Genomic DNA, 25035 nt, shown 5'->3' with positions numbered 1-25035 from the left:
CAAGGCGTAGAAAGGTCAGTGGATTGCGGTGTGTGTGGAGAACCCTTCCATGCAGTCATCCTTCAAACCCTCGAAAACAGCTCTCATATTCCCTCTAAGTCTTCTCTTCTCAGGCTACAAATCCCAGTTCCTTTAACTAATCCTTGTAAGACATTGACCTTAGGCCATTTACCATCCTAATTACCATCCTTTACACCCACCCAGGGTTGGCATTACCTTTCCTTAAATGTAGTTCATTGCAGGGCAATGAACACGATATTGCAAAGAGTGTCTGAGCAAGGCAGGCAGACTACCCTATTACTCTATTAATTTAAAATAAGAGAGATGATAATGAATGTTTTTTGGTTGCCATATCACCCTGTTGACTCATATTGAGTTTCCAGGTCACTAAAACCTCTAGCTCATTTTCTCTAGTAACTATTTTCTAGCCATGCCTCCCCAAATGCTGCACTTGTGCAATAGCTTTTCTGAAGCCAAATGTCGTGTTTAGCCATGCTCAATTCTGTCTTATTGAATTTTGCCAGGCATTCAAGCCTTGACCTCTCCTGGCCCCAATTTTCTCCTCAGTAAAATGAACAAGTTGAACTGGATGATCCCTACAGCCCCTTCCAACTCCACTGTTCAATGATTCTGTAAATAGGAGTCTGGACCCGGAGAAGCCAGAGCTTCCAGGGCAGCCAAATCAAAGGGGCCAGCTAGGAGGTGGGGAAGGAACTCATAGCTCTGGGGAGAGCAGCACAGAGCGTGGGAAACACAAAACACAGGGGGAGGTGGCATCAGCAGGGTGAAGGTTTGTCTTATGTAACCACTCTCCCAAGAAGGCATTTTTTTAAAAGGTGGAAGACTGCTGGCGACCAATCAGCAAACATTTAGGAAGCACCTATTACATGCCACCCCCCCAGGATACTAGGTGCTAGGGATAAAAATACAAATCGTGACAATCTCTGTCTTCAAGGCACTTCCATCTTACTAAGGGGAGACAACATATTTATAGATAAATAAATACAGATTATATAGCAAAAATATTGAGGGAGGGGTACTAACACCTGGTGGAATCAGGAATGGCTTCTTAAAGGAGGTGGCTGAGCTTCCAAGAGGTGGAGGTGAACGCAAAAGACCATTCCAAGCCTGGAGACCAGTTCGTGATAAAGCTCAGAGGTGAGAGATATAAGCAGCCAAAACAATATATAAAGAAGCCATTGTGTGACCCTGGGCAAGTCACTTAACTCCCATTGCCCTGCAAAAAAAAAAAAAAAAGCCACATACAAGGAATAATAAGCCAGGCTAGTTTGGCCAAAGAGCGCGTGCAAAGAATAACACATCATCAGTCTGGAAAGATAAGGTGGAACGAGATTGTGAAACGCTTTCAGAAGAGTATGTGTTTTAAGCATGAAGTCCATGGGGAGCAACTGAAGTTTCTGGAGATTCAATGGTATGGTCAGACCTGTGTCTTGTTTGGCAGCTAGTAGAGGGCAGATGGGAGAGAAGAAGGGCTGGATGTAGAGAGAACAACTGTAGTAATTCAGAAAAGAAGGGAAGAGGGTCTGGACTGGGTTGGGGTGGGGGTGGGGAGTCAGTTGTGATGTGAGCAGAGAGAAAAGAAAAGATTCAGGAGATATCAAGAAGGTAGCACTGCCAAGAATTGACAGCTGATCAGAGGGAGTGAGTGAAGAGGTGAAGGCAACCCTTAGATCACAAACCTGAGTAACTGCAGAACAGCAATGCCTTCAATAGAACTAGGGAAGTGGGGGACGGCTAGGTGGTGCAGTGGATAAAGCACTGGCCCTGGATTCAGAGGACCTGAGTTCAAATCCGACCTCAGACACTTGACATTTACTAGCTGTATGACCCTGGGCAAGTCACTTAACCCTCATTGTCCCGCAAAACAAAACAAAACAAAAATGAAAAACAACCAAACAACAACAACAACAACAAACTAGGGAAGTGAAGAGGAGTGGAGTTGGAGAAGACATAGAGTTCTTTCCGACAGGTTAACCTGGAGGCGCCAATGAGACTTAGAGGTAAAGAATTTATGGGAGGCATTTGGGGACGTGAGACTGATGCTCAGGAGAGAAATGAGGGTCAGATATGAAGATATGGGAGTCATCCATCATGGGAGCAGAAGAGCTTTTCAAGAGATGATACAGTGTAAGAGAGAAAGAACTGAGGGCCCGGGATGAAGCCCTAGAGTACCCCCATGCATGGGGACAGGATATAGATGCTGGACCTGCAAAGGAGATGAAGAAAGATTGGTGGTACAGGTTGGAAGAGAACCATTATAGTGAGATGTCAGGAAAACCCTGGTAGGAGAGTATCTGCAGTAGCTATAGCTCTTCTTTGTTCAGCTCTGCTGATGTAGTTGTGGCTACGACCATGATGATTATAGGGAAATCCCACATTAGCCTCTTCCTATGAACCTGGGTTCTTTTTTCCATTTTTCATCATGTATAGTCAGAAATTCAACTTGACATAAAGGAGACAGGAGACCTATGGGGGTCTCCCTTGAACGGACAGACAAAAGACAATATTTCCAGGGCAACTCGGCCTGGTCTTCAGCAGTATCTTTGTTTTTTGTTTTTTTTTTTTTTGTAGGCAATGGGGGTTAAGTGACTTGCCCAGGGTCACACAGCTAGTAACTGTCAAGTGTCTGAGGCCGGATTTGAACTCAGGTACTCCTGAATTCAGGGCCGGTGCTTTAACCACTGCGCCATCTAGCTGCCCCAGCAGTATCTTTGATTACAAAACTAGATGACTTATGCTTACATAGCTCCAACCTGACCTGCAGTCACTGGTCTGGGCTCCTCAGGTAATAGCTGTCTATCTGTTCCTGATGTTCCTCCTTCCAGATCTTGTGATAACCAGAGGCCTAGGACACAGGCAGTGGGGCTGCGAGCATCCAGTGGCCTCTGGCACAAAGGAGGCTTCAGGGGGAGGGAAGGGCTCTGGAAGTGACCTGAGACCCTTCTGCTGCTGAAATAACCCATTCCCTAGTGGCTAACCCTCCAATGATGAGCCTCACTACACTTAGCCCAAAGGGCTGAGGGGGAGAATCAAGATAGGTCTTCTGAAGGAAGTGGTATTTTTTGCTGAATGTTGAAGGAAATTAGGAATTCATTGAGGTGATGAGGAAGTACATTTCAGACACAGGGGACAGTCTGTGATTATTATCATTTTGGTCTAAGATGTGGTGAAAAGAGAGGAAGTGGAGACAATGAAAATGGATAGCTTCTTCTAGAATTGGGAAGGGGAGGTAAGAAATTGGACAACAGTCTAAAGAGATAGGTGTAGTGAAGTGTTTTTAATAATGTTGGAGACTTTGACATGACTGGCTGGTGAAGACAGGAGGAACTAGGATTGAAAGCTCTTGTAGAGGGGTTGATCTTGGTGAGGAGAAGGGCTACCTGATCTTCAGAGCCCAGAGTAAAGGAGGAAGGAACAAGGGATGATGACAAGGAATTTTGAAATGAAGAGATGGGGAGAAGAGAGAGAACTCACAGTGCGTGGCCTCTATTTTATTAGTAAAATAGGTAGCTAGGTGGTAGTACAGGAGATAAAGCACTAGGCCTGGAGTCAGGAAGATCTGAGTTCAAATTTGACCTCTGACACTTACTAGCTGTGTGGCCCTGGGCAAGTCACTTAAGTTCTGTCTCAATTTCCTCAATTATAAAATGAGGATAAAAATAGCACCTACTTCCCATAGTTGTTGAAAGGATCTAATGAAATAATATAAAGCACTAAGCACAGTGCTTGACATGGTAGGCACTTAATAAATGCTTGTTTCCTTCATAGTAAAGTACAAGGAAGGTGAGGTCTGACACATAGTAGGCACTTATTAATAAATGCCTGTTTCCTTCATAGTGAAGTACAAGGAAGGTAAGGCAATTGAGAAGGTAAGGAGAGGGGAGTTTTAGGAGATTTAGTAAGAACATTCTCAATGGAGAGTGAGTTAGAGAGAAGTAAAAGAACTGCCTTGTTGGAATAAAAGTCCAGTTGAGGATAGATAACATAAAGGGCAGGAAAAGGGGATAGGGGATGGGGTGTGGAGAACAGGGGAAAATAGACTTAGCCACCTTTGGTGAGTGACTTCCTCCAATTTTATTCAGAAGTACATGAACAGGAGCAGAAGAGGTAAACAGTGAGAGTAAGCCAAGGTGAAAGTCTGGTGAGCCATTAGTGGTGATAGAACAAGGAGGCAAGTAATAATTAATAATAACAATAATATGCTAACCATAACATTTATATGGTACTTTAAGATTGGCAAAGCATTTTACAAATATTATCTCATTTTATACTCACTACAACCCTAGGAAGTAAGTGCTATTATTATCCTCCTTTACAGGTAAGCAAACTGAGGCTCAGAGAGGTTAAGTGACTTGCCCAGGGTCACACAGCTAGTAAATATTTGAGGCTAGATTTGAACTCAGGTCTTCCTGACTCCAGGTCCAGAGCTCTATCCACCTTGCCACCTAGCTACCTCATAATTTGACAGTAGGGACTATTATGGAGTTGACACAGGGTCAAGATTTAGAATGGAGGAAATCAAAGCACAGCAGAGGTAATGACATGAACAAAAACTGAATGGGAGAGGGGTCCCTCCCTGGGACTGTCTTCCCAGTTCCTCCCCCTTGGTGGGACTTCCTGGAGTTTGCAGTCTGCTGCCACGGCCTTTGAGAATGCAGGGTCATTTCCACACCATGAGGAGGCACTAGGAGAGGATGTTATTGGACATCATAATCCTTTGTGAGCCCATTAATCATTGTGTTGGTGACTGTTCCTAATTGTCACGAGGGGAGAGTCTAATAGGGGAGATGGGATGTACACAAGGGAAAGATGGAATAACAGTAAAAGACATAAATCACAGCTCACAACAGCATTAGGAGAGCTGTCACAGGCCAGGATGTGATTAATTGCAAGCGTGTGGCTCAGAGCATAAGGGATTGGGTTGTTGGGAAGAGGGGGTTTGGAGAAGGGAGCCATTGCTTTCGAAACTGTCAGCAGCCTGGTACTGTGGAAAGAATCATTTGGTCTTAGCAGACCTGGGTTTCAAGCTCCAGCCCTACCACTTGTAGCCACGTGACCATGGGCAAGTCAGTTCACCTCCTTCCTTGGCTCTGAATTCCTACATTTATAAAATGGCGACAATGAACTCTTTACAAAGCACCTCATGGGGTTGTTATGCAGCTTTAATGGGCCTAAAGAGCATTGCAGCCCTTAAAATACTACATAAATGTCAGCTATTATGTTTATTGCTACAAATGAGGATGATGTTAGAAGGCCTTATAGAAGAGGCAAGTTGGGCCTTGAAGACTCTTTAGGACTTCACAGATGCAGACAGAGATTGTGACTTGCCCAGAGTCACATAGTTAGTAAGTATCTGAGGCTGGATTTGAACTCAGGTCTTCATGACTCCAGGTCCATTGTTCCACCTAATCAGGAAGCATATGGAAAGGTTGAAGGGGGTGGAGGGTAGGGTGTGGAATGGTATTAGGAAAAAAATAATTCTCATTAATAAAGCCCTTCAATATTTACAGAACATTTTCTTCTCAACAGTCCTGTGAGGTGGTAGAGAGTACAAGGATTGATTACCCCATTCTACAGAAGAGAAAACTGAGGCTTTGAGAAGTTGAATCTCATCACTAGAACTTGTCTGAAGCAGAAATTAAATCTGGGAGGCTTGATTCTTACTCTTTCCACCACTCCACGATATGCTCTACTGTCAGATCATGGCCAGCCCATCTTCTAATTCAATTTTTAGCAAGATGACTTTACAAAGTTGGGCATCCCCCAGAGAATCGCAGAATGTTAGAGGTACAAGGGGCCTCAGAATATCTAACATTGACTCTTTGAGCTGGAAGCAACCTTAGGACAGAAAACAGAGAATATCAGAGCTAGAAGGGAAAAAATTAGGAGGAATCTTAAAACATAAATTGTCAGAGCTAGAAGAGAACTTAGAACACAGAACATAGAATATAAGCCTAGAAACAGGGTTGTGCTGATGAATGTTTTAACAACCTCTGATAAAATGTATTGGGGGTGGGGTGCAGCTAGGCAGTGCAGGGGATAAAACACTGGTTCTGGATTCAGGAGGACCTGAGTTCAAATGTGGCCTCAGACACTTCACACTTACTAGCTGTGTGACCCTGGGCAAGTCACTTAACCCTCATTGCCCACCTCACCCCCCAAAAAAGTATAGTAGGACACACTTTTACATCTAATCTGCATTATTTACATTTTCTTAAATCTAGGCAATCAACAATATAATCAGTCAAGCCCTTATTGGTAGGAATAGCCATTTCTGAGGTGTAGATGCTCAGACTGGAAATCAAACAGTTGGCTCTCTTTGAAGAAAGTTGACTTGAGCTAGCTCCAGCACAAATGAGCTTAGAGACTTCCTTAAAGATAATCCACCGAAGCAGCTTGATCAAGTGGAAATATCACTGGTTTAGGCATTTGGAAAGCTGGCTCTGCATTGCAGTTCCCTAATTATCTGTGTAACTTAGAAGTCTAAGGATCTTTTTTTTTTTTTAATTTTCATTATAAACATAGTATACAAATAACAGCACAACTGTTAAGCAGCTGTGCAGTATCAAGCCTGGAGTCAGAAAGACTCATCTTCCTGAATTCAATTTGACCTCAGATACTTACTAGTTGTGTGACCCTGGGCAAGTCATTTAACACTGTTTGCCTCAGTTTCCTTATCTGTAAAATGGAGAAGAAAATGGCAAACCACTCCAGTGTCTTTGCCAAGAAAATCCCAAATGGGATCACAAAACTTCAGACATGACTAAAATGACTAAACAACGATGACACAAAGAACAATCCATCCATGAAGCAAAAAATAAGTCCTAAAGAGTAGATTAGGTACATAAGGGTTAAGTGACATGCCCATAGCCACACAGTGAGGAAGTATCAGAAGCAGGTTTAGAATCCTTTATTTCTTGACTTCAGACCCAGCATCTCTGCATCTACTGTGGCCACATTGGTGAATTAGATCTTGCAAAAGGTTAGTAACCAACCAGCTACTAACACAAACATTCAAGTACATAATAGGAATAAAAAAAAAAGGAACAAATGAATCTAAACTTCCTATTTGTCATTTGTTTAGAAAAATTAAAGCATATATTAATGTTAATAAGAAACAAAATCATATCATTCCTTTGTTTACTGAACTTTTTTCTTTTGCATATTTTTTCCAGATTTTATTGCTTTTATATAATTTTAGTCAGTAAATATAGTTATTTTGGTCCTGATTTCTACATTCTGCATCCCTAGATGTGACTTCCTGCATTTAACTGTGTTATTCACAGTTGTTGCTTCTCAAGGCATGATGATATTCCATTACATTCATATACCATAATTTTTGTCAGCTATTCCTCTATCCTTTGGTATATTGATTGTTTTCATTGTTTTGCTATTATGAATGATGTTGCTGGGAATATTTTTATATGGAGAAGTATTTTTTTGATCACTAGAACAAAAGACATGACATTTTAAAAATTCTTATATATTTCCTTTAAAAATATTACACAATTTGATTTCATTAATAATAAACCAATGAGACTATTTTTCAGTAGTCCAGACAGCATCAAATTTTATCATTTTAAATTGTATTTGACAATTTAATAGATGCAAGGTAGCCTTTCATTTCTCAATATTTTTTTTAGGTGTTAAGCGTTTTGGTTTTTTCTAGAACTATCATATCCTTTAAACATCTATCATATTAAGAAATTGCTTTTGTTCTTATAAATTTGTGTGAGTTATATCTACCTTTTATCAGTAATGTGTATAGCTAAGATTGTTTTCTTGATCTATTTTTTCTTTTTTATTCTGTTTTGCTGTTGTGTAGAAAATCTCCATTTAGATATGATGAACCACATTTATTTTGCCTCCTATAATTTCTTCTGTTTGTTGACTAGCCAAACATTTCCCATTTCTCCATAACTGTGATAGACTTAGCATTCTATAATCTTACTGTACTTTATTAAATTGGTTTGTGAAACAAAATAATTTTATATGTTATAACCTTCCTTGTATCAATATTATAGATCCTATCCCAACCTTTAACATGCATTACGGTCAAGATGATTCCTATATATTATACTATTAACTCAACAATTTTGCAAAAATTTCATCTCCTCACCACTCCCTTTTTTGAAATGGGAAATCACTCTGGAATTTCCTTCTCTACTCCATTCTCTGTGTTGTTGTTTAGTCCTTTTCAGTCATGTCCAACTTTTCATGACCCCGTTTGGGATTTTCTTGGCAAAGATACTAAAGCAGCTTACTATTTCCTTCTCCAGTTCATTTTACAGATGAGTAAACTGAGGCAAACAGGGTGAAGTGACTTGCCCAGGGTTACAAGCTAATAAGTATATGAGACCAGATTTGAACACAGATCTCCTGACTCCAGACCAGATGTTCTAGCCACCATGTCACCTAGCTGCCCAGTCTAATTCGTTTTACTCTTCTCTTTTTTCTTTCAGTCTTTATCTGTAGCCAGTATGTTCCTCTCTTCTACTCTCCTCCTTTATCCTCCCACAAATTTGTTTGTATAATTCAGTTGTTAATCAAAGCCATGTTATTGTCCTTGTGTTATCCCTCTATGGTAGCCCCACTAGTTAATCACAATTGTAAAGAGGCCATTGATTTTCCTACTTATCTCTGGCTCTGTGTCTTTATTTTAGTTATACATATTAAACCCTGCCTCAAGGTTTGCTCTACCCTCTACAAATTGTTCAAACTCTTGAATTCTTAAGTGATCATCTTTTGTCTTCAAAAAGAAAGCTTTTCTTCTGAATGAAGGCCCTCTTTATTTTTGATGTATGATATTCCAGTTTCTTCAGTTATTTTTCATGTGATAGAAAAATCTTGAATAATCTGAGCAGGTTTTAAAGTTTATGATAACTTATTTCTTGGCTGCTTGTAAAATCATCCCCTTATCATTAGAGCTTGATAATGATGTTTACTTGGGTATTCACCCTGACTGGTAGTTTGTGATTTTTATTGTCTCCTCCTTTTTCTCAACATTTCTCCCCTTTTTTTGCATGATTTACTGAAGTGGTCAAATTATTTTCTTTCAGGAAACCAAAAAATTCATTTCCCCCCTTCTAATTTGAACCTGTAGATGCAGCATTTTCATTTGCATATTTTATCAATTTTTTTACAGCTCTATAATTTTATGGCATGTTTTCTGCTTTTACTGACATGTCTACCATTCTATTCTCCAGTGAAATAATTCCATTTTTAATTATATATTTTTATTTAATTTAATAAATTTCTATTTAACTTAATATATAGTCTATTTATACATTTTTACTGAAATTTCTAAAATGTTACATTTAATTTTCAAATTATTCAGAAATTTCTTATTCATACTCAATCTTCTTTTAGTCCCTTTATAAAATACCTTGAAAAAAATCTATTTTTGCTTCTAGTGGTTTTTTTGGTATTGTTTCAATATATATTTTTTCTTCTGGAATTTTCCCCTGTTTCTTTTAATCATATTTTTTTCATTGCATTAAAAAGTTTGTTTATTTATTTGAGTATTTTTTCTAAAACCAACTTTATTTTGAAGATTTCTGGTGGTTTTGTTCCTTAATGACATTCCTATTTCTATTTCTATTTTTGATGGAGTTATTGAATAATAGTTTAATATTTTGTAATAGTTTAATATTTTGTAACATCTCACTCCTATATATTCTCAAAAGTTTCAATGCCTTCAGTCTTAGACTATCAGAGATAACCAAGGCCTAAGCGAGTTCCCTCCCACTAGAATAGGCCTAGCAAGTGGTTACCCAGTATCAACATGATGACTTTGAGAGACAGGAAGGGAGCTCACTGCTTCTAGAGATAATCCATTCCATTTTGAGACAGCTGTCATTGTTAGCAAATTCTCTCTTATATTGAACCAAAATCTTTCTTCTTTTAACTTCATTCCATAAAAATGACATATACCCTGTGGGGCTGGAAGAGAATATCTCTGAAGTCTTTTCTAGCTTTGAAATTCTGTGTTTTAAGTCTCTAGTCTTTTTCAGCTCTTAGATTATACATTTCCGTCACTTAGTCCAACCCTATCACTTCTTAGATGGGGAAACTGAGACACTGAGACCCTAAGTGAATTTGCCCAAGATCCTACACCTAGAATAGAACCAAATCCCAGACTATTCAGTAAGCTATGATTACTCCTTCCTTCCAACTCTTAACCAAAAGCATTCTCAATATTTCTATGTTTTGAACACTTCCCCAAATCCTTCCCCCTTCTCAGGATCATTGTGAATATTAATATTGTGATATTCCTGGTGAACAGGACCCAGAATATACCTGATATGGTCTGTGTATGTTTATTTGTATATGTTCATGCTCTAAAGAAGCAGTATGATACAGGGGAGAGAGCAGTGCACTCAGTGACTTGACAGTCAGATGTGGGTCCAGATCCTCATATACTTTCCATCTATATAAATTGAGCCGAGTCATTTTCCCCTCTCCAAATTTCCCTCAATTAAAGCCGTTCAAGCAGAGAGAGATATTGGCAAAGTTATTTTAGAAGAGGCTCCTGGACGGGGCTGGGAACTGGACTGGGTTGCTTGTGAGTTCTCTTTCCAACCATACATCCTGTGATTGTAGGAGTCTCAGCCTGGGAAATGGGACACCAGAGTTACCATTCCTCCTCTTCCCCTGATTAGCTTCATAACAAAACATTTCTTTTCTATGGGCTTCAGTTTCCTCATCTTCAAAATGGCTATGTTTATCTCACTTTTGTCATAAGATTTTTTTGTTTGCTTGCTTGTTTGTTTGTTTGTTTTAGTGAGGCAATTGGGGTTAAGTGACTTGCCCAGGGTCACACAGCTAGTAAGTGTTAAGTGTCTGAGGCCAGATTTGAACTCAGGTACTCCTGACTCCAAGGCCGGTGCTCTATCCACTGCGCCACCTAGCTGCCCCTCTCATAAGATTTTGTAAGATTAAGATGAGATATTGTAAACTGATTACTTTAAAGCACTATATAAATGGGTTATCATTAGGAAGTATAATATGAAGAAAAAATTCTGACTGAAGAACAGAGGTCCTGGGATTGAATCCTAGCTTTGCCAGTTACTATCTGTGTCCCTTAGAGCAAGTCACCTTAACTTTCTAGTCCTTAATTTCCTCATCTATAAAATGATGGGATTAGACTAAATGCTCTCCAAGGTCCCTTTCAGCTCTATCTATGATTTATTATTGTTGTTGTTGTTATTTCAGTTCCATGACAGCTGGACAGAGAACAATTAGAAGACCTGCTGAATTTCTTATTCTTCCCATTTACAGGAAACCTTTCCCCATCGGTGACAAAGTGACATTCAGTGGCAAAGAATGTGTTTGCCAGACATGCTCAAACTCCATGATCAGTGCCAAGCCCATCAAGGTTCATGGACCAAGCCGTAAGTATGGGCTACCTCTGTTTCCTTTCATGCCCAGACTCTGTTGTCTCTGGGCATTGCCCACTCCTGGTGTGCTTGACTGCTGTGTGGCCCCACTAGAAAGTAGGGATGTCATCTAAATGTGTTATCAGGGGAACTGAAGAGGGAAAAGTTGGAATTTTCCCTGCTCTCCTCAGAATTACATCATATGGCCAGCTACCTTCCTTTGTAACCCAGTCAGGACAGTTGTAAAATGAAGCTAATTTCCTTGTCACCAGGTAACAGATAAAGCTGGAAAAGCCCATTAGGAACCTGAAAATCAAAGGATTTCACTCAATGTGGCTTGATGTATATTTGTAGGTAATGTGCCTAATTAAAGCATATGGACCATGTGCATTTTCTCTGAACCCCACACCAGGCAAAATAACTACTGATTACTGAACAAATAAAGACCATGATACTTTGATGAATCCATGACTAAATTATGTGGATACTCTGTTACTAACCAAAACCCCTCAACCTGTAAAATTCTCACCCATATTTTTTATTTACCATAGAGAATGTAAACAAAATAATAATGATAATAGTAGATGATTGGTCAGTCAGTTAATAAACATTTATTAAGTGCCTACTGTGTACCAGGCAATATGCTAAGTGCTGGGAATACAGTACCTGCTCTCAAGGAGCTCACAGTCTAATGAGGGAAACAACATGTAAACAACTATTTACAAACAAACCATGTGGAGGATAAATAGGAGAAAATCCACAAAAGAAAAGCTAGTACGAGAATGAGGGTGATCACTTTTGAAGGAAGTGTTTAATGATGGTCAAAAGGCTTCTTCAGTCATGTTCTATTCAACATTTTTACTAAATTAGGTATCATTTTACAGATTAAATGGCATAATTAACACATTGGTTTATGATGCAATATTGAGAGAGAGAGAATTAACATATCAAATAAAAGAATCTATATGCAAAAAGATTTCAACAGACTAGAACAATGGCCCAAATCTAATATGATGAAATAGAATGAGAATAAAGTAAAGTCCTGCCCATGGGTTGCAGAAATGACCTGAACAAGCATAGAACAAAGTAGACATGACTAGATAGTAGTTCATAGTTCACGTGAAAAGGACCTGGGGTTTTTAATGAATAGCAATCTCAATTTGCATGAACATTATAACCCGACAACCTGAAAAAATTAACATGGTCTTGAGCTGCATTAAGAGAAGTACATTATCCAAAATAAGAGAAATGATAGCCCTACCAACTCCCCTGTGCTCTGGTCAGGTCCCATCTGTCAGATCATATTGGCACATTTGAGAAAGGACTTTGACAAGCTGAAGAACAGCCAAAGTGAAATAACTGTGATTGTATCTTACAGGTGAAATAAAGTAAAGACATGGATGTTTCTCTATCTCCCTGAGAATTGGGAGACTTTTGTTCTAAACTGGTGTCTGTTTCTAGCTAGCTTGATGATAGTAGTTACCTACCCATCACTTTCTGACTCTGGCCCTCAATTTCTAAACTGGTCAAATGAAGGCTGCAAACTTGATGGTGTCGAAATTCTTTTCCAGCTCTGTCATTTGAAGATTCCTTACAGAATTATAGTGTGCTGGAATTATGGAATCTCAAGAGATGGAAGGAACCTTGGGTCTGTCATCTAAGTCAACCTGAAATTCCTTCTAATGATCCAACCTCCACTTGACTTCCAGGGATGAGGAAATCCCTACTTCTGAGGCACTCCCCATTTGATTTTCAAATTCAAATTAAGCAAATAGTCCTTAAATACACACTCTTTGCAAGGCACCGTACAACAGGTTACAAAGACAAAAATGAAACATTTCCTGCCTTCAAAGAGCTTACAGTCTACTGGGGGCTACAACATGCAAACCGATAAAGAAAGATGATAATTAGAAGAGGGAAAGAACCCTAAGAACCAGGGAATCTGAAAAGGATTCCCAGTGGAGATGGCACTGAGCCAATTCTTGAAGTTAAGGATTCAGAGATGAGGGAGAAGTCTGTTTAGGATATGTGCAAATACCCAGAGGTGGATTTGAAACATTAAGTTCAAAAAAAAGGTAAGTTGTGCAATTTGGCTGGATCACAGTGTTCTTGAAGAGGAGTATGAAATAAGGCTGGGAAGGTAGACAGGTACCAGACTGGAGGAGGCCTTCAAAGCTCAGACTGAGACATTTGCATTTTTTCCGCCAGGCAATAAGAAACCACTGAAGTATAGTAAGAATTGTACCTTAGGAAAAAAATATTTCCAAAGCTGCATGCCCTGTAGCTCAGGGAGAGGAAAGAGCAGAAGCAGAGAACTAAATTAAGAGGTTATTGTGAGGGGGCAGCTAGGTGGCACAGTGGATAAAGCAATGGCCCTGGATTCAGGAGGACTTGAGTTCAAATCCAGCCTCAGACACTTGATACTTACTAGCCGTGTGACCCTGGGCAAGTCACTTAACCCTCATTGCCACCCCCCCCCAAAGAGGCTATTGTAGTAGTCCCAGTGTGAAGTGATGAGAATCTTAATTAGATGGGGCCATTGTCAGTGGAGGGAAGGGGATGGATACGGGAGACATTGTAGAGGTGAAGGCCATATGGTTTGGCAACTATTTGAATATAGGAGGAGAGGGGAGTATCAAGGATTCACTGAGATTTTGAACCTAGAACCATCCTTCGGATGAGGGCAACACCATCTTCCCAGTCCCTCAGGCTCACAAGCTAGGAGTCATTCTTGACTCTTCACTATCTCTCACTCCCCATACATGATCTGTTGTCAAAACCAGTTGATTTCACTTTTGCAACATCTCTCAAATATGTCTCCCAGGTCCTCATCACCTCACACCTGAACTATTGCATTAGCCTGCTGGTGGGCCAGCCTGCCTCATGTTTCTCCCCACTCCAATCCACCCTCCATTTAGCCACAGGTATAACCATGTCACCACCACCACCACCTCTTACTTAATAAAGTCCACTGGCTCCCTATCACTACCAGGATCAAATACAAAATCCTCTGTCTGGCATTCAAAGCTCTTTATAAACTCCTACCTTTCCAGTTTTATAGTTTACTCCCTGCCAGGTACTCTTTGATCCAATGACATGGGCCTCCAGGATGTTCCTCGAACAAGACACTCCATCTCTCCACTTCAGTATTTTCTTGGCTGGCCCCCATGCCTGGAATGCCTCCTTCCCCCGCTTTACTTACTGCCTTCCCTGGCTTTCTTCAAGTCCCAGTTAAAATGCCATTTTCTACAGGAAGCCTTTCCCAACCTTTCTTAATTCTACTGCCTTCCCTCTTAATTATTTCCTATTTATCCTGTATATAACATGTTTGTACATACTTGTTTGCTTGTTATCTCTCCCTCCATTAGGTTGTGAGTGGGCAGGGACTGTTTTTTTGCCTCTTTTTGTATCCCCAGCACTTAGCAAAGTGCCTTGTACATAGTCAACACTGAATCAGTGTTTATTGACTGAATGACTCAGGCATACGCTCAACAGAAAAATGGCAAGGTCCTTGAGAGCAAGGGGCACTTAAGGTGGTGCCATGGACAGAGCACCAGCCCTGGAGTCCAGACGACCTGAGTTCAAATTCAGCCTCAGACACTTACTAGCTGTGTGACCTTGGACAAGTTACTTCACCCTCTTTGCCTCAGTTTCCTCATCTGTAAAATGAGCTAGAGAATGAAAAGGCAAACCTCTCCAATATCTCTACCGAGAAAACCCCAAATGTGGTCCAGAGAGTCAGACACAAATGAAATGACTCTGCAACATACCTTGAGAGCAGAAACTGTCTTTTGCTTTTATTTATACCTTTACCAGTTAGCATGGTGCCTGGTACCATAGTAGACACTAGTAAGTGCTTGTTGACTGACTGAGTGACACATTAGTACCCAAAACAGAATGAAGGTATTTAGGAGAGGTAGATTTAAAAGGAAAATGAGTTCCATTTTGAACATCCAACATCCAAGTAGAAATGACCATTAGACAATTGGAGGAGACACAAAACTGGCATTCAGAAGATAAGGACTGGTTTTGTAGATTTGAGAGCCATATGCCCAGTGTTTGCAAGTGAATGTGCTGAGTGACTTTGTGTTTAGTTTGACTCCTTCCTTCTTCTGACCTTTTGCTGGACATGTATCCATTCCTCTACATCATATTCTTTAAAACTTCAAGGATGGGGCGGGGGGGGGGGCACTGGCCCTGGATTCAGGAGTACCTGAGTTCAAATCCAGCCTCGGACACTAGACACTTGCTAGCTGTGTGACCCTGGGTAAGTCACTTAACCCCCATTGCCCGCCAAAAAACAAACAAAACTTCAAGGATCTATGATTTTTATCCAGGAAACACTCTCTTTTCTTATATATATATATATATATATATATATATATATATATATATATATATATATATATATATATATATATATATATATATATCCCAAACCTTTCCCTTATTCATTCACTCACTTATTCATTCAACAAGCATTTATTAAACCAAGCACTGTCCTAGACACTGAGGATATGAACACAAAACTGAAACTATCTCTGCTCTCAAGGATCTTACATTATATTGGAGGTAGGGAACAGCACATTTATACATAGAGATTTTATACATAGAGAATTTCTGCAAAGTAATATTTTGGGTGGGTACTAATCAGTTGAGGAGTTCAAAATGGCTGTGTGTAGGAAGTGTCTCTTGAACTTTGAAGGGAGCTAGGAATCCCGAAAAGCTGGAGATGAGAAGAGAGCGCAGACATGAGAGATAGCTTGTACAAAGGCGAGGATGGGAGATAGAATGGTAAAGATGGCTCATACCATAGGGAAAACCAGATGTAAGCTAGTTTGCCTGGAATGGAAAATGCATGAAGAAGAAAATGCATGAAATAAATCTCAAATAACAGTAGACCAGATCCAAAGAGTAAAGGACTTTAAATGCCAAGCAGAGGGGTTTGTATGTCCTTTTAGGAGCAGAAGGGGGCCCCTGGCATTTCTTGAGCAGGGGGGGATGACATTCTACACTGTGCTTTAGAAACATCAGTTTGACAGCTTTGTGGAAGCTGAGTTAGAGTAAACACAGACTGGAGGAAGGGGTTCCAATAAGGATAATGTAGTAGAAGGTCTTCCTAAATTTCTGTGAAGAAAAAAACATTCATCATTAATAACTGTCTAGTGAGGGGCCTCTTCGCTGAGTTGAGTTGGTCCTTGTACACCAGCAATCCAATCCATAGCCAGACCCTTATTCAAACTTTCTAGTTTGGTAAGACCTGCCAAGAATTTCCTAGAATAACTTTTGGGAACCTATAGTCACATCCATGACTGGCTAAGGAACTGAGGAAAGACTTTGCCATCATCTTTGCCATAATAGAATAATAGCTCAATTTTTTCTAGCACTTGGAATCATAGATGTTTATGCTGGAAATTACCTTAGAGAACCTCTGGTCCAGTCTTCTCATTTTACAGATAATAAAACTAAGACTGAGAAAGAAATTACTTTCTTGGGGGTCACACAGAAATAATGAATGCCAACCAGTGCTTGAACTCATGGATCTTGACTCCAAAGCTAATGGTCTTTCTTCTGTACCAGAGTTTATAGTTATGAAATACTTCTTGCAAATTATCTCATTTGATAATTATGACCCTGTGAAGTAAGGAGTTCAACTGTCCTAACAACCGTTTTACAGTTAAGGAAACTGAGGCCCAGAGAGGTGATGTAATTTCCCCAAAGTCACCCAGCTAATAAACATCAGAGTCAGAACTTGAGCTAGGTCACTATAAAATCAGGGTTCCTGATCACCTTCTTACCTGTGAGTCCCATCATTTTGGAATATTAATATTAATAATAATAATGCACTTTAAGGTTTGCAAAGCACTTTACAAATATCTCTTTTTATTTTCATAATTACTCTGGGAGATAGGTGCTATTAATTTTCTGCGGAAATTGAGGCAAATTAAGATTAAGTGACTTGCCCACTTTGTTGTTATTATTTGTTCTTCATTCTTGAATAGGACTATGATATCAGGTGATATCATGACTTGCACTGAATTGGATTTAAGTGAGGGTGGACTGTGCAAGGTCACCAACCTCACTCTCTCCTCCAGAGCCATCTGGATCCAGTGGCAAGATATAGATCAAGATGACTGGAGATGGCCCTGGATGCAATGGGAGACCTTGGCCTTTTTAAGCTAAGGTCTTTCCCAGGTCTCAGTTTGTCTGAAGCTGACTTACTTGCCCACCAACTGATAAGTATCTGAGGCTATATTTGATCTCAGATCTCCAAGCCCAGTACTCCATCCACTGTACCACCTGGCTGCCAAAATTCGGAGAGGGAGGGTGCACCAGAGAGAGCCCTGATCTGAGTCAGAGGACCTGTGATTAAATTTGAGCTTTGCCACTTGCTACTACCTTATGTGAGCTTGGGCAAGTTCTGTGATCAAATGTCTGTTCAATTGAAACCCTAGTCTCTTGACTCCTAGTCACTAAATTTTTCTCCTGTTGGAGGCAGTCAGCTAGCACAGTGGGTAAGAATGTTGGTCCTGGAGTCACGAAGACCAAATTCAAAACTGGCCTCAGACAGACACTTATTATCTGTGATGCCTGGGCAAGTCATTTAATCTCCATTTGCCTTAGTTTCCACAATTGTAAAGTGCATCATAATAGCACTTACCTCACGTGGCTGTTGTAAGGATCAGATAAAATCACATTTGGAAAGTGCTTAGCACTGATAAATGCTTCGACTCCTTCCCCCTCATAAAGAACTGAACACCATAAAGCATGTGATATGAGATGTTCTTATTATTAAAAATGCAATAGTAATCTGGTGGGGAAGGGGAGGCGGGACCGCTCTTTCAGTAGTATCTCCTTATCTTTCCAGACTGTGCTGGCTGCAAGGAGGAGATCAAACATGGCCAGTCTCTCTTGGCCCTGGAGAAGCAGTGGCACGTCAGCTGCTTCAAATGCCAAACCTGCGGGACTGTCCTCACTGGAGAGTATATTAGCAAGTGGGTGCCTGACTCCCCCACCCCAAGTGACCTGCCTATCCCAAGGGGACCTCAAAGTCGATGGGTCTTTGCAGAGCTAGGAGGCCCATCTGGGTGGATAGACGGATGCTGGGGATTAGCAGTGAAGGGGGTAGCACTCCCTAAAGCCCTGGGTTGGAGTCTTAGCCCTGTCTCTCACTTGCTGTGAACTTTCACCCCCTGGACCTCAGTTTCCTCCTCTGTAAAGTGAGGGCATTGGATTAAGTGGTCTCCAAAGACCTTCCAGCTCTAACAGTCAATGTTCTAAGGTTCCTCCTAGCTCTGATATTCCACAATCTAAGATCCCTCCTGGTTCAGACAGTCTACATTGTCAAGTCCCTTCTAGCTCTGATTTTCTGTGGGCTATGTTCTAAGGTACTTGGCAGCTGAGGGAGAATCCACTCCAGGGGATGAGATGTCCAATGCTCAGGCCAACCTCCTGGCTTTACTGAGGTGCTCAGTCACTACAAGGCACCTGACCAAATTGTACTAAACAGCTCCCTGCGGCCGCCGAACCCATAGTGGATGCAGAGACAGGAACAACTAATCCATGGATCATTAAACCTGGAGGCATTATCTGATATCATCTAGTATAACCCTTTCATTTTATAAAGGAGGAAACTGAGGCCCAGAGAGGGGGAAATGGCTCACCTAGGGTATCAGAGAAGGCTGGTGGCAGAGTTGGGTCTCCAGCCCAGGTCTCCTGATTTCCTGCTTCCAATTCCTTTTCATTATCCTGGTCACCCTATTAAAGCATCCTTTTATACTTCAATATTAGCAAGAACCAGATTTTTTTTCCTGATAAAAGTATTTTTTTAATTTTCCAGTTACATGTAGAGATAGTTTTCAACATTTGTTTATATAAGATTTCTAATTTCAAATTTTTCTCCCCCCTCCCCTAGACAGCAAGTAATCTGATGTTTTATATATATATATATATATATATATATAAAATATTAAACATATTTCTGCATTAGTCATGTTATAAGAGAAGAATCAGAGCAAAAAAGGAAAAACTTCAAAAAAGAAAAACAAAAGGAAAAACCTCAAAAAAGAAAAACAAAAGCAAAAGAAATAGTATGGTTCAATCAGCATCCATATTCCAAGCAAGAACCATATTAAAAAGGATTTAACAACAGTGCCCATTTTATAATAACCTTTTAAAGTCCAGAATCCTGTTAAGTTAAATCCTGTTCTTCTTGGCCCCTGATGTCAACATACCTCCAAATAAGAAACTATGCCAACTATGAAAATCAAGAAATTGGTATTAAACATAGAATTGTAGCATAGGGAAACTATCCTCTCCCCACTATTTAACAAGAAGCCTCTGGGGTGACCACCAGCTCCCTTGAAATCCTTCCTTGGCCTCTGTTCAGGCAGTATGAAAAATTAGGACAGACAAGTCTAGAAGTGGAAGAACACTTGAGGGCAGAGTGAGGGAATAAAGGACTAAAGAATGTGAAAGAATAAGAGAAAAAGGAATTATCTCTTTCCCCACTTCAGCCCCTGTTTCCAGGTCCTTTCACTAGCAGCTTCTCTTATAAGGACATTAAAAGATCTCTTGGTGAATTGAGACGCTTAGGACCCCTTTTCATTAGAGGTGGTACAGATGATGAAAAGCCTACAAAGGGACAGGTAGACATCTGTAAACACATTGGGGTAGGGGAAAAGACTGAAATTGAAAGGAAGACCAAATCTAATACTCCGTATGTGTTATTTTCTTTTGATTTTTCCTCTAATCATCTCTTTCCACATGAATTCTTCTAACAGGGATGGAGTCCCGTATTGTGAGACTGATTACCATTCCCAGTTTGGCATTAAGTGTGAGACATGTGACCGGTATATCAGCGGCAGGGTCTTAGAGGTAAGTTGGCACCAGGGCCCCGGAGAAGCAGGAGACAATTCACTTCTTATACCCCTTCTACTCCTGCTGAAATGAAACAAACCCCAAAGGCTGGAACTCAGTGTCTCTAGACCCCAGGGACTATTTATCACATTGACCAGAATAAAAGGAGGAGTTCATCCGAGGATGGATTGCCTCCTGTCAGGAGGCCTGTATGGGGAGTCCCTGCACAGCATAGGAGGTTGGACTAGGTCTCATTGGATGATACTTATAATAATAGGTTCTCAGAACTAGAAGGGACCTTAGAGATTAGCTAGTGCAAGGATCATTTCTATAGCAGGGATACCTGATTTTTGAGCTCAGTCCACTGAGCAGTCACAGAGTCATTGCAAGGTGAAATGAAATCATTTGTGCACCAAATATCATTTTGGTATCAAAGATTTGGTATCAAAGATTTTCTCAGTCAATGAATATTAATGGCACAGCTGCAGTCATAGAAGGGGTTCATAATGATTTTTGTGGTTTCCTAAGGGGCCTTATGCTAACACAGTGCCTACTATATTAATAAGTGTTCATTGCCTTATTAATGTATACATGAAAATGTCTGGGAAACATTACCTAATAGATTCCCTCAGAATTGGTGAGCCATAGCATTCCAGACCCCTGGAGCTAGAAGATACTGAGCAGAAATACCACCCCATCTCACCCCACAATTAACCTATACTTGAATACCTCGAGTGATGGGGAACTCACTATCCACTGGAGTAGTCCTTTCTGCCTCTGGATCAGTCCAGTCATCAGTAAGTTCTGTCTTAGAGCCAAGATATATGTCATGGCTACTTCCACCTCTTTGTCCTAGTTCTGTCTTCCAGGACAAAGAAAAACAAGCCTAGTCCCTCTTCCATGTGATAGCTTTTCAAACATTTAAAGACTGAGATCATGTATTGTCTTTTCCAGAGTGAACAGACCCATGTCTTTGAATGAATTCTCAGATGGCATGATTCCTTTCCCATTCTGCAGTGGTCACTCTCTTCTGGCTGCCCTGTGGTTTAGTTAATTAGTCAATCAATAAGCACTTTATATATACCAGTGATGGTGCGAGCCACTGGAAATACAAAGACATAAATGAAACAGTCCTGGCCCTCAAGGAGCAAACATTCTGTTTGCTAATGTCTTTCCTAAAATGTAGCACCGATCCTACAATTCCAGCCTGTGTTTGCCTGCATCTAGTGACACATATCTTACTCTACTTCCCAGGAAAGTCTATCCTAGAACTATCTCCAATAAATAAGGGAAATAGTAAGGCCACTGTTCTCTGCCCTGATCAACACCATCTGAGTACTATGCCTAGTTCTGGGTGCCATCTTTTAGGAAGGTCAGTGATAAGCTGGAGAATATGGTGTTATAATATGGTGCTGTAGATAGAGTGCTGGGCCTGGAGTCAGGAAGTCCTGAGTTCAAATCCAGCCTTACATGCTTACTATCTATGTGACCATGGGCAAGTCATTTAACCCTGTTTGCCTCAGTTTTCTCATCTGTAAAATGAGCTGGAGAAGAAAATGGAAAACCACTGCAGTACCTCTGCCAATAAAACCCCAAATGGAGTCATAAAGAGTCAGATACAACTGAAATGGCTGAACAATAACATCTAGTGCAGGGCCCTAAAAAACCATGAGGATGGGTGGAATGTGAGATATGAGGTCTGGAAGAGATTCAACTTAGGGGGAAGGCACGAGAGCTGCCCACCTGGATACTAGGAGAATTATCATGTGGAAAAGGATTAACTTGTTCTGCTTGGCCTCCAAGGGCAAAGCTAGGAGTAAGGGATAGAAGCTACAGAGGGGCAGACTTGGACACAATATGAGGGAAGATATTAGAATCCCAGGGCTATTTGATAGAGGAATGGGCTATTCTGGGACCTGGAGAGATGCACGTATCCTCAGAACTTCACTTAGATGCTCGATGTCTATGTGTTTTCAGGGATGATATAGGGAATGTACCTGATTATAAGATCATAGGTCCATGGATTTAAAATTGGAAGAGGCCTTCGAGGTCATCCAGTGGCTAGATTCTAAACCATTCCCTTCATTTTACAGATGAGGGAACTGGAAACTCAGAAATTAATTGACTTGCCTAATGCCACAAAGGTCACAAATGGAGTTTGAATTAGCTACAGTTTGGGTATAACTGCGAAGGTCCTTTCCAACTCTGAAAGGCTATAATAAGGACTTTTTTGGCAGTCCATAAGATATATCACAGAACCCTTGGACATCAGATACTCCAACACCTTTGTTTTGCATTGGAAAAAAACGATGACCCAGAGACATAAAGGGATATACTCAAGGTTACATAGCTAGTGAGCAGCAGAATTTGAATCAGGTTCTTTGACTACAAATATGGTCCTTTTTCCACCTGATTCTTGAAATCTTCCTTGCCCTCCATAGACTATTATGGCTACTCCACCCCTCCGTACGCATGCACGCATGCACGCACGCGCGCGCGTGCGCGCACACACACACACACTGAAACTCACAATCACCCTGCCCACCTCTGGCTACCACCAGCTAGCTTGGTGTCCTGTCTAAGCATAGATTTGAGGGAAAGTTGATTTTCCTTCTTCTAGATGTGAATGCAGTAGGATCTGAGCATTAAAAGTAAAATATGAGTTCTTTTTTTTTTTTAGGCACTGATATAATATACTTATTTCAAAATGGGCTTCTCTAAGCACTTGACCCTTACCCATTTCCTTGCTCGTGCATCACCATGGCAACGACTCCACTGCCTCTTCTTTTTAGGTTTCTCTGCAACAGCGGTGGCTATAGCCAGCTGCTGTCTACAGCACTGAGTTTACCAAACTTTTTATAAAACGTAATTTGTCTCACCAGCTTTCTAGGCCTTCATGTACTTTTGGAGACATAGATTGAGTGCTAGATTTGTAGTCAGGAAGAACCAAGTTCAAGTTCATCTTGAAACACTATTTACTAGCGGGTGGACCCTACTCAACTCACTCTAACCACTCTCAACCTCAGTTTCCTAATCTCTAAAATGGAGATAATAATAGCACTTACCTCAAAAACTTACTGTAAGGATCAAATGAGACAATTTCTATAAAGTGCTTTGCAAATCTTCCAGTGGTGTATAAATGTTAGCTATTATTATTATAGTAATTTATTATATTTATATAATTTATATTTATTTAATATAGTAATTTAACACATAGTATTATTACTATGACAGTAATTACTATGTTATTTTTAATAATTTTGATTATTAAAATTTTTATAATAGTAATTTCTATTATAGCCCATGACATCTAATGCAATTGAAAGAGCACTCATCTAGAAATCAGGAGTGGTAGATTCAAGTCCTGACTGTCAGTTACTCAATATGTGACATTGGAGAAGTCTGTTCTTCTGGTCCTGTTTCCCTTTCTGTAGAATAACAAAGTAAGAAGAGATGAGTCCGTAGGCCTCTACATCAGGTATTGGTCATATATGTAAGCTCTCTGAGCCTCAACTTTCTCCCCCTTTCAAATATAGGTATTAGATTTGGGGATCCCTAAGGTCCCCCCTCCACCAGTCCTTGAATTCCAAGTAGCAGGATTCTGTGACTATTCAGTCCCCCATTCCACCATCTTAGGCTGTAAGGCATTCATTTGCTTTTCAAACCAGGAAGTTCTTCATGTTCCCATACAATACAGCAATACAGATTCATTCCCTCCCTTGTTCCTTTGTTCATACTACTCTCCCAAATATAGTTATAATACTCCCTCCTCAATGTTATCCTTCTCACTAATCTCCCTTTGTCATCATCCTGCCTCAAGCCTCTCCCTACTCTGATCCATCCTACATTCAGCTGCTAAAGTAATTTACCTAAAGGACAGACCTATGTCACACACACCACCATTTTGAAAATTCTGGTGGCTCCCTGTTACATCCAGGATTAAATACAAAGTCCTCTGACATATAAATCTCTTCACAAGCTGGCTCCTTTCCACCTTCCCAGTCATCTTTTACTTTATTCCTCTCCACGTTGTATGATCTAGATCCTTGGCATTCTTGTTGTGCCCTGCACACTCCACTCCGTCGTCTATCTCTGTGCCTCCAAGCTTGAGCTATTCTCCCTCCTTACTTCCACATCTTAGCATCCCTGGCTTCCTTCAGGAATCAGCTCAAATTCTGCCTTCCACAGGAAGCCTTTCACTGCCCCCTCAGCTGTTAGAGGCTTCCCTTCTAAGGTTACCTTCCTGTCCATATCTTGTATGTACCTATTTATTTATATTATCTCTCTTGTTAGAAAGTAGTCCTCGAGCACAGGGTTTGTTTTTGCCTTTCATTATAAGCCCAGCACTTAGTACAATTACTTATTTAGTGAGTGCTTAATAAATGTTTATTGCTGAGTGACTGGCCAGCACTTATGCTGCTACCACAAAATGGGAAGCAACCCACCTGATGTACTTTGGAAAGAATAATGGACTGGAATCCAGTGGACTAAATATGAGTCCTGGCTTAACTACCTGAATAACCTTTAGTAAGTCACTTCTCTCTCTGAGCCTCAGTTTCATCATTTGTAAAATGAAAGGTTTCTCATTTGTACTCCCTCAAAAGGTTGCAAGGATAGCACTATGTGAATTTGAACTATTATCAGCAATATAACAAGCACTTTGTAAACATAAAAAGCTATATAAATGTGAGTTATTACAATCTAGCTGGGGAGATAACTAACACATAAAGGAGAAAACAATAAATCAAAATGTGCATGCATTTTTAATGTCAACATC

The 25035-nt window shown here is 40.4% G+C and overlaps 1 protein-coding gene across 5 annotated transcripts in view; it reads left to right on the top strand.

The window, feature by feature from the left end:
* ABLIM3 (actin binding LIM protein family member 3) overlaps nt 1-25035 on the top strand; it is a 175660-nt gene that overhangs the window by 79657 nt on the left and 70968 nt on the right. For all 5 annotated transcript variants that reach the window (XM_043982490.1, XM_043982489.1, XM_043982488.1 and 2 more), the window contains 3 exons: nt 11302-11414; nt 18268-18394; nt 20183-20276. In XM_043982490.1, coding sequence (XP_043838425.1) covers nt 11302-11414; nt 18268-18394; nt 20183-20276 — 334 coding nt within the window. The remainder of the gene's footprint in view (nt 1-11301; nt 11415-18267; nt 18395-20182; nt 20277-25035) is intronic.

Source organism: Dromiciops gliroides, chromosome 2 (genome assembly GCF_019393635.1).
Source record: "Dromiciops gliroides isolate mDroGli1 chromosome 2, mDroGli1.pri, whole genome shotgun sequence".
Lineage (NCBI taxonomy): Eukaryota > Metazoa > Chordata > Mammalia > Microbiotheria > Microbiotheriidae > Dromiciops > Dromiciops gliroides.
Note: the sequence above shows the minus strand (reverse complement) of the source record. Positions and strands in the feature narration are given on the sequence as shown.